Source organism: Protomyctophum bolini (genome assembly GCF_963924005.1).
Source record: "Protomyctophum bolini genome assembly, chromosome: 23".
NCBI lineage: Eukaryota > Metazoa > Chordata > Actinopteri > Myctophiformes > Myctophidae > Protomyctophum > Protomyctophum bolini.
Window position 1 is genome coordinate 17,157,556 of NC_137884.1, and position 11,328 is coordinate 17,168,883.

The 11,328-nt window shown below is 41.6% G+C and overlaps 1 protein-coding gene across 1 annotated transcript in view; it reads left to right on the plus strand.

The window, feature by feature from the left end:
• LOC308311331 (neuronal cell adhesion molecule-like) overlaps nt 1-11,087 on the plus strand; it is a 92,544-nt gene extending 81,457 nt beyond the window's left edge. The window contains exons 26-29 of the mRNA XM_080758006.1: nt 298-453; nt 1,545-1,676; nt 2,628-2,706; nt 6,268-11,087. Coding sequence (XP_080614132.1) covers nt 298-453; nt 1,545-1,676; nt 2,628-2,706; nt 6,268-6,505 — 605 coding nt within the window. The 3' untranslated portion in view covers nt 6,506-11,087. The remainder of the gene's footprint in view (nt 1-297; nt 454-1,544; nt 1,677-2,627; nt 2,707-6,267) is intronic.
• Nucleotides 11,088-11,328: the final 241 nt, after the last annotated feature.

Genomic DNA, 11,328 nt, shown 5'->3' on the forward strand with positions numbered 1-11,328 from the left:
TTCGTTGTACCCTGTTTGACGGTAAATAATCAGTATTGGACGTTTGGTAAAGAAATACACAAATATGTAGTTTATTTATTTTTCATTTATATTTAATTTCTTTAATTACATTTTTATATTTAATACATTTTAATTTAATAAAGTATGAAAAGGGTCAAAATATTCTTTTTTACTTCAGCTTGTCTTTAATGTTGTACTGTAAGTGTAGAGATAAGCGTACACTTCTTTTGCACATCAATTAACAAATGACAGATAACCTGTGCCTCCTAAAAACCACATCCCCCTCCCCCGTTCCAGGTAAAGAGGACTGGAAGAAGGAGCTGGTAAACGGTTCTCACACACACACGATAAAAGGCTTAAAGCCGGGGACCTCTTATAGGGTGCGCGTGGTCGCTAGCGATCAGGCCGACCCCGTGGTCCACAGGACAGACGAGGTGCAGCTTACGGTGCCAGGTGAGGCAGCATGCCTCATGGTAGATAGTTATTTGTTTTTATTTGCCTGCGTTGTCACCCTCCACACCCCTCCATACTTACTCCACCTCCCATGATCGAAACCACTAGTTCGCCAGTGCTGTATTTTACAATGGTCCTTTGTGGTGTCGTGGCCTGACGCCTACGTTTGACCTTGACATGTGAACTTGATGAAGTTGTTGTACAGCAAGTACACCTTCGGAGACATTCTCACTTGTGCTTATATTATATGCGTACAAGTGCAATTTAAAAGAAAACAAAAAACTTGCACATCCACTGACCAGTTTGCAGTACAAACTGGTCAGTGACAGGTTAAAATAAATATGGTTAGAGCAAGACACTTTCCAGTGTGCACACTTTCAAGTGCAATATAACCACACATGGCTTTGGCTGAGTACCTCAGTATTATGTATGACTTCACGATTTCCAGCTGTTAAAATCAGGTTAACAGTAACACAATTGTAATGAAGCTGCCTGATATATCCATGCACACAATGGTGGTACCACATCCTAATAGATTTGCTTTTGATTTGTAATAACTGGATTGCCACTGTAACCTTTGAAGAAGTAATAATGTATTATATGTACAGGTAATAGAATACAATTGTGGTGCAATTTTAATTGTTGCATCATGCACTTCCATGTGTTCTGTTGCTGTCCAATATTATGAGCCACTTTGTGACCTGTAAGTGATCTGTAAATAAAAACTATTATTATTATTACACACATTATAAATACACAGGTCAATATGCCGTGAATAAAGCCATTGTAAAGTACTGTAGCCATGCTAGTGAAATCATCTGCTATTTTTCCCCCCTATTGATTGTTTAATTTGACAAAAACAATGAATTCAATACTCAGGGAGCCATCGCATGTCATTTTGTTTTAATTCCCATTTCAGCACTTCATCCAGAGATTAATTTGTTGTCTCCTCTACACAGACTCCAGACTCATTTTATACAGTATACGTGTCCCAATCCCAGCGTTTTTATTCTGTTCACCCGCATCCTTCCTCTGTTTTCACAGCTGGAATAACACTTTCCCCTTCTCTCTCTCCCTCTGTGTCTCTCTAGCTGCAGCCAGTCGTCAGGTAGACATAGCGACACAGGGCTGGTTCATTGGTCTGATGTGTGCCATTGCCCTCCTCATTCTGGTTCTCCTCATTGTCTGCTTCATCAAGAGGAATAAAGGGGGGAAATACCCAGGTGACATGCACACACACACACACACACACACACACACACACACACACACACACACACACACACACACACACACACACCTGGATCGGACACACACATGCATGCACATAAGTAGACCTTTTTAGCTTTAAACCTCATGTGATCTGTCTGTTGTTATCAGTGCTGTGTTAAATTGCCAGTATCCACACAAACACTGTGCAGGAGGATGCTAAACGCACACCAGTCTTGGTAGTGGTGCCAGCTCACGGCAGAAACATCTAAAAGGATAAGTCTTAAAAAGACAAAAGAGTGGCCACACACACATATAGCCAAAGTGCCGATTATTTGTATCCACACAAGCACCTTACATAATATACCACTATAAAACGTGATTACAACATTATTGCATGACTAAATCTACAGGAGCCGTTATGGCATCGTAATGGCTGATTTTACTCTTGGTTTCACACATAGTTTTAATTGACAAAAGTAACACTGGCTGCAGCTGTGTTATAGTTGTACCATATGGTCAGTTTTATTTATTTTATTTTATTTATTTATTTTAAACCTGATAAAAAGCACTGAAGCACACCACACAATCAAGCCTATGGTTTCAAATGCCCTTGAAGTGGTTATGAACATACTGTATGCTAGCCTCGGAAACCCAGACGTTTTTATTTCCAGGGAGAAGTCTGGATCCACTTCAATACGGCATAGAGTAGCGCAAACGTCGATCTCTCTGCTGATTTCTGATCGTCTGCACCTTTGTTAAATTGACGCACACCCGTACACACACACACACACACACACACACACACTCCTCTCTCTCTCTCTGTCGCTCTAATTATTTAGTCTCATGTCCAGCAGCTGCGCACAGTTTCTGCCGGCGGATCCTGCCGGGAGCTGCCTATGCCATAGAGAGCGTAGGTGAGTTCCAGGCTAACTGTATGCTAACGTCCATCCTCTACTCTCCAGTAAAAGAGAAAGAAGATGCTCACCAAGACCCAGAGGTCCAGCCCATGAAGGAGGACGATGGGACGTTTGGAGAGTACAGGTGAGACAGAAGAACACGTGACAGACCTCAGAACAGAACCCTACAGATTGATGTGCCTACTCAAAGCGCTTACAATTCATTCATACATTGGGAGGTGAAGCGGCGAACAGTCGACGCCAGCGTCCTCACTTCCCACCCCCAATCCAACCCTTGATGCTGAGTGTCAAGCAGGGAGGCACTGGGTCCCATTATTTAGAGTCTTTGGTATGACCCGGCCGGGGATCGAACCCCCGACCTCCCAGTCTCAGGGCGGACACTCTAACCACAAGGCCACTGAGCTCATAACCTAGTAATAGGCAGATTGCAGGATGAGCCCTATTGGTTTTGGTGAGCCCGATGGCCTTTGACCACCCTTCTGACACAATTTGTGTCAGTATTGTATAGTATCTAAAATGACCATTATTATTACTCTAATACTAGTAGTGTACAAATGGAACCAAATTAACCCATTTGAACACTCTCAGAGTTACAGGCCTGTTATGGTGATTCAGGGCTAGCTCTTGGTGTTTCTGGTGATATTGTGTGATTACATTTTGACAAAAATGTCCACCACAAGCCACCATGGCAATGACCCCTGTCCAGAAAAGAGTTCTTAGCTAATGACGACAAAAATGTTCAGGTACATTCTGCAATGTTTATCGAATATCAAAAAAAGAAAGAAGGAAACATGATATATTGATAATACATGATAGTTTTTATGAAAACGGATCGAGGTTCATGTGGGCTTGATGTTGACATGATTACAGTATTTTTACGACTACACCAACTACATCAAATCTCTTCGCCAAACATGGCCGAACTAAGTGCTCACAACGTGTAGCAATGCAACGTGTTGTGAGCTTGTAGATCTGCTATTTTTGCCGAATGTTCGCCTATTTTCGACAGAGGTTTGTCGATTTATGGCACGCCCCAAAATATGGATGCATAGGATTCATGTAGTTAATCTCTCTTTCTCTTTTTTTTTCTTTTCTTTTTTTGCAATGTACATTGTGTAAGGCTAATCATTGTACCACACTTTTATTGCTGTCATTATACTGTTTGGATGTAGAATGACAACTGTTTGACCAGAAAGCAGAGGCTCTCCCCCCACCTGGCTCCTACCTTACCAAACATTCACTAGAGGCAAGACAAAATCTACATACACTTATCTCCGTTCTGACCCTCATAACACACCCCCAATTTACCAACAAACTGACCCGCTAATCAATGTCCATATCGAGTCATTTCATCTAATATCTCTTGGTATTCCATTTGAAATGTTCTGATAGTATGAGATGGCATTTTCACACATGGTTAAAAGGATTTGAATTGACAGGCAAATCACACAAATGAATTTGTTTATTGTTCAATGCTCTTTCAAGTGTTTGGCAGTTCCCATTTCACTTTCTCCGGTGAAATTGTGAAGTCATATGTACCGTCCAAAACTACAGTCATCATTATGTGCTTTGCCCGAGTATAAAGAATTTATACTTTGTCATATGCGGTATACGATGCACCAAGAATAGTCAATCAACACACCTCACAACGTATTGCACCATGCATTGTGAGGTTGTATAGATAGTCTATTTTCGGCATGCAGCATGTGTCACCATCGTATGACATTATGTCTGCCTATTGTCCTACAGTCCTACTATTGTGTGTTAAATGTGCCATGGCTGTGCCAAGTCGCAGAGTAGACTCTTCTGTGGCTGCATTTCATCATGCATTTTTGTCTTTTGTTTGTTTGGGGACATGTAGGTCCATGGAAAGGTAAGATAGCATGGCAATGCTCTAGACCAGCATGCCATACTGTAGCACACAACCTGCAGTATACAGCCCCCTGCTGCCCTGGGTATGTGTGTACCTACCTGTATATCAGTCTCCAGTAGTCAAACTAGAGGCAAGAGATGCATTGGTAGTCAAAGAAAAGTACATTGACCATCATGTTATAACAACCATCTTAACATAAACTTGAATATTAACAGGCACTAAAGTCGACCGCTTCTCCTTGCAACAGACCCCCGCTTCTGTCATTTTGCCTTGTTTTATGTTTTTGTTTTTGTTTTGTAATGCGTATTTCAAGCTGAAATGTATGACATGGTTGACACTGACTCTAGAGCTTGCTATTGTGGACAATAGAAGATCATGTAAATCAGATTATAGCTGGTATAAACAATAGGTGTTTTGATGTTGAGTGAAGACAAAAAAAACTACAGTACCATCATGTGCATTTTGGATAAATGATCGATATCCCTCTTGATGCATGAAGTCTGACCTAATTTTTAAAAGTTGCATCGTAATATTAATGTATGTGAACGCGCACGCGTTACCGAGATCCTCTCTTAACAGTGCTCACCCAACCCGGGATCACTGGTCACTCAGATGAACTGTAAAATTGAGATCAACTGTTTCACAGACACCTTGCTGTGCACATAAAGTACACTGTACAATCCTCAGTGTTAACTTTCATAATAATAATAATAATCTTCATTTGTAAAGCACGTTTTAAAACAGCGTTGCAACTTAACTATAAAAACAACATAAATAGAATTAATAAATAGAGACACAATGAAAGTGCATATTGGGATACGTGTGTAAGAAACAAGAGAGCATGAAATGACGAAACCACAAAACAGACAAATCAGGTTGTAAATTGGGTCTATGAAAGTTTACTTTATTTATGTATTTGGTCGGGACAGTGCACAAGACAGGTGAAATACATACACATGAGAAAGTTTAACTATGTTGGATTTAATAGTGAAAGCTACTTTCCACCCGTATTCCCTATAAATTCAACAGACAGACATTATACAGACATTAACATAAGTTAACTACAACATCAGCAGTCAACAATAGATCACATCAACAATTCTTTAAGAAAATGGTGTTGCTAATGTTAGCCTGATTTAACTTTGAGAGTGAAACAGACTTTTTTTACCATTGTACACTCTCAGAGTTACAAATGTATATATTAACACTGAGGACTTTACTTATTGCGTACTGATTTTAAAATAAGTATAACGGCTAAAAGAGGTCCAAGTCTATAGAACCCTTTAGACTTTAGGTGTTATTGTTGGTCTTTGGCACAAAACACTTCTCTCAATTGGCTCTTTTCCACTACAAAAACTAAGTGAACCTTTCCGTGCCATGTAACGTATTCCATGGTTTCTTGTTTTGTTTCCAGGCGCTATGGCTCTGTTTGAAATAAGGTTCTCAGAACCTAACCCAGAACTCAGAACGTATACTTTAAAACTCTTTTTAAAATGGTAAAAATAGCATATCTACAAGCTCACAACACGTTGCATTGCGTCATGTTGTGAATTTGTGGCTAGGCAATTTTCACTTATTTTATTATGTTTTCTTTTTTTACATACCTTCCTTCATGGGTTCTGGAAAGTTTCAGATTACGAAATGTTTTGGTCGAAAAGAGCCGTCTGGTTGAATCCTGGGTTTTATGACCACTGCGGGTGAATTTGAAAAAGCTGTGGACGAACAAACCTGCACTCTCTCTCTCTCTCTCTCTCTCTCTCTCTCAATAACCTCTCCCCTCCCCTCCCCTCCCACCCGATCCACACTCCACAGCGACACTGAGGACCACAAGCCGCTAAAGGGCAGCCGGACGCCGTCCAACGGGACGGTGCGTCGCGACGAGAGCGACGACAGCCTGGTGGACTATGGCGAGGGAGGCGATGGCCAGTTCAACGAGGACGGGTCCTTTATCGGCCAGTACAGCGGCAAGAGCAAGGAGAAGGACACACACGAGGGCAACGAGAGCTCAGAGGCCCCGTCGCCCGTCAACGCCATGAACTCCTTCGTGTAACGGGGGACAAAAAAAAGAAACATCGAAAAAGCCCCAGGGCTCTCCGACTGTCGCTACGCTCGACGCCCATCTCGTCGTCACCCCAACCTCTAGCCACTGACAGTCGCAGGTTGTCGTGGCGACGGCCCGGCGACGGTGACAGTCACTTTGGATCCCACCCCCTCCCCATGACCCTTTTTTTTCCTTTACCTTTCTTAGTTTGTTTTCTTCATGGTGGCTGTCACTCTGGTGGCCATCGGCATAACCGCGGTGGCTCACATCACTGTGGCCATTTATCAGCGAGGCTGGTGTCACACAAGACGCACGAGACACACACACACACACACACACACACACACACACACACACAGACACACACAGATACACACACACACACACACACACACACACACACACCTCATCTCGACACGTGTCATTTCATCTCTATACGTGTTGCCCTGATGGTCACCACCCAACCTGCTTCACCTCCCATTAGCCAGCTGCGTGCTCTCTCTCTCTCTCTCTCTCTCTCCCATCGCACTGTGAACTCCTCTTCTCATCACAGTCATAATGCTTCAGCAGCAACTGGCCGCCATGAGATCTCCACCATGATTATTTCTGGACAACTTGGAAAGAGGGAAGTTTAGACTTTCAGCAACAGAAGTAGGAAGACAGCGGAGGAGTGAAAGGAGAAGGAGAGGCGAAAGCAATACGGAATAAACAAGAAGAATGTAAGAGAAGAAAGCTAACTTTTTTGAATGTTCCCAGACAGAGCTGGCGGGTGTTTTTGTGTGTCCACACTGCGCACATGTATTAGTGTGCGTCTGTTAGTGCCATTTGGTCTCATGTGCAAAACATCTATACTAAACACGATATTACCCAAACATATGTTCTCATGATGTGCACTCAAAGACATAATAACAATTTAAATATTCATCAAAATGTTCAACTCCCAAGCATACTGCATGGAATTAATCTTGGATCCTTCCACAAGCGGAATGTGTGCTGCATTGAGATTGGACGAGGTGCACATTTCCTAGCAACTGTCTATGCCTTTCATGATGTTTGTCGAGTGGCCAGTAGTTACATGGGTTATTATGCGGAGATGTGAAGAAAATGAATTGGTGACGATGTCTTTGTGGACATTGCCGTGTGAAAGTGTGACTCGAAGTAGAAGCTAGCAGAATGTCTTTTTTGTAAGGCAGTTGAGCTTTTGTTTGTGTACTGTACTGTACTGTAAGAGAAGGCATAGGACAATATATAGATCAGGAATGTGCAATCATACTGCACATATCGGATCCCTGGCTAAAACCACTCTGTCCCTCCTTATTACGACTAAACCAGCCCGAACTAACACATTGACATTTACAGTAGCATTGGCCTATGTTAGCCTCAAGTTTTATTGAGCTTGATCTGTGCTTGTATTTGTTTGACCTTGCTTTTGTTTTGTGGTCTGATCTATTTTTAGACTGGTATTGTTGCGCCACATTAACCCCTAAAGCTGAAGTAGAGAGGAGGTTGTTCCAGTCTAAATTGCTTTCATCTTCCAAAGCATGATTGGATGAGCGTGGGTCAATACTAGTCAACTTGGTAACTGAGTTGCTAACGTGCAATGTTTGAGGATGGTTATTCACTAGCAGAGATACAGTACACCTCCACATTGAAGCCTTTCTAATGAAGGAACGTGGAAAGACATAGAGGGAAACAATTTCTGGTCCCTGAGAAGTGGGGAAACTGCTTTTACAGCTACACCCAGCTGATGATTGCTCAGATGGCTCTGTTGAGCGCACAGGGGGGAGCTCTCAGGGCTTAAGTGTCTTGCTCAGGGACACTTCGACACGTAGACTGGGTGAGCTGGAGGTCACACGCTCAGCTACCCCATGGGAACATTATCATCTTTCGGTCACCTGGTCTCTTGAACACCACTACTACCCCATGACCTGCGTTAATAATGAAAGACATCCTCTGTGTTGTCGGACATGAAGAGCTGTTAACGTCATCTCGACTCTTTTTGCGGTCACTCCTCGAACAAGGTAACCACTTACTAATAATCTTCAGGCATACATTGCTCCCATACTCCAGCTATTACCGCTACTCCGACATAATCTCTGACAGCATTTCCATCCCTCTGCCCTGTGTGTTGAAAAGAAATACAGACCTAAATAAAAAGAGAGTATGGACAGATTAAAGGGGGTGGAGGATATTTTTTAAATATTTAAGCGATGAAGGTGATGTCCAAGAACCTTTCAGCGCGGGTTTCTAGTGCCTTCATGGAGTACGTCAATCATACACATGAACCTGGCCTCTGTAGTTCTCAACATCTAACAGCTGTGTGAAAGCTCAACAAAACTCAGAGAGCAGACAAATGTAACCAAATGGTCTATTTGGTTACTAAATTAAAACGAGTTTTCTTGCTACTAGTAAACTAGTATTTTGCTGTGTAGTCGATACCCTTCATTCTGAACCGTTTGTTCCTGAGCTGTCTTGTAAATAGTTTGTGTAAGCATCCATGTGCGTGCTTATTAGTAAATAATCCCTTGTAGCCTGTATGGATAGTCCCCACACAGATATTTAAAGGATTGAAAAGTATTGATAATGAGTTTAATCATTTCCAGAATGTGAAACGCTTCGGCACAGACTACAGACAGCTATGGAAATCGCTTCGCTCAACCTCAACACACAGTGTCTTTCGTCAAACTGTGATAATGGTGTTGTTGTTTAGAATAGCCTAGTGGTTTGACGTACGACCCATCCACCGCGGTCAGCTTTACATCATTCTCATCTATCTGCAGATCCAGGTCAGGTGAAGCGTGTAGTAGCTACGAGGTTTATATGTGTGGCTCATCTTAGCATCCTAGCAAGATTCACAGTTGTCCTCATCTCTCCATCCTCCTCCCGACTGACACTCTGAGGAGGAAGCGATCTCCAGCTGCGCCAAAATACTGCCAACCTACGTACCGGGAAACTGCCAAATACAGTTGGAATGATGGTTACTATCTAGTGTAGCCAATCAAAAATGGAAGTTACTGGTAGCACTTACAGTAAAGAGCTCAAAGGAAGGGGCTGAGGATTTATATGGGAATGGTAATTGAATGTGGAAGCAAGTTCTATTCCTCTGAATGAAAACGTTTGCTTGTTTCGTCGGGAAATGCAAAATGGTGTATGTGCTGGTGACTAGGTTTATGCATTTAACTGTGTACTTGTATGTGTGTGTTGTCGTTTTGCTGTAAGTCGGAAGCGCAAGCAGAAATGTTCAATGTGTACAAGCACTCAGTGAGTTTTATATTTATCAATGAATGAAGATGGTGTGCGTGTGTGTGTGTGTGTGTGTGTGTGTGTGTGTGTGTGTGTGTGTGTGTGTGTGTGTGTGTGTGTGTGTCTGTGTGTGTGTGTGTGTGTGTGCAGCACATGCATGCTATTGTGTTTAGGCGTGTGTGTGATGTATTGCTTTCTATTTCCATGGTCCACGATGCTGTCGTTTGAAATATTCTGCTTCCTCACACCCATCTCAGATGAACTGCTTATTTCTTATTCTTTAAAAACAAATCTCAACAGGGAATTATGAGATTTTATTTTCAAGTGTCCACACTTCCACGATTCGGGTTTTCATAACTTGCATCAAGTTTTTATGTTTGCAATGCCATCTGCTTTCTGCGTGTAGATATTTTCGGTTGTAATATGTAAATAACGTAATAATGGCTTGAACCGACTGTAGGAGTGTCAAGGGTCAGAGGGGCATGGCCAGTGTCAAAATATGAGAAATCCTACTGAATTATGGGTAGTGGAGTTTTTTATTTTCTTCCGGGGTGACAGGGAGGTGTTGCGTGAGATGAAACCATTACAGTTTTCAACTCTTCAATTTGCTGTGAAGTTTATTATAATTTGTTTTGTTTTCTTTAATTTTTTGGAACTCGTCAGGTAACTTTGCTAGCTCCAATGTTTCTTGGATAACAAAGCAGAATATTTAAATTGTGACTGAGCTCTCGTGACACCTGTATTGTGTCTGTGTCTGACAGTTCATGCACCTTTTCTGTATTTAAAGACAAAAAAAGCACTCTTGAGAAGGATGTGTCATTTCTCATAATGTCTGTGCACTGTAAAATCCTGTTCGTTTAACTCTGAAAATGTACAAATAACATTTGTACACTCTCTTGAGTCATATGGATACATCCAACACTGAGCAGGATTTTACTGTGTATGTCTAGTTTTGGGTAGCATTTGCGTATGTTATTAACTTATGTTGAGTTAGCGTGTGTTGCACGTGCTGTATTAAAAAGCTGTTAATGATGTCCCAATTTAGACATTGGATGCATTGAAAATGACATATGCTTTTTAAGGGAGCAACCTTAAACAAAAAACAAACAAAACAAAAGTGGAAACAAATACAAATGTGTACTTCTACGGAGCACACAGAAGGACGGACGGACGGACGGACGAATTTGGATGAACATCGGAGTGTGAATACCCTGGCAACAATGTTTTAGTGACTGGTGACTAGGATAATAATATATGATATAATATGACATTCTGGTTAATGTTGACGTTACATGAGAAGCATGAGAGGCTGTAAAAATGGTTTACTCTACAATATAATATTGCAAAATATTTTGTATTTTAAATGAAGAAAAAACAAATAAATGTTGGTTTCAGGATTTCAATTTCGGACTATTTTGTTGTTTGGGATACTGTACATAAGTATGGGTTCAAACATCTATAGGCTCAATATGGACACTGTCAGGTCCAAATGTTAGACTATTAGACTAACAGATGGTGTTATAGATTGTTATTTCTCTACAGCAGCACATCGTCCCATGGAGCATTGAAATAAATTCACATCCAGGTTT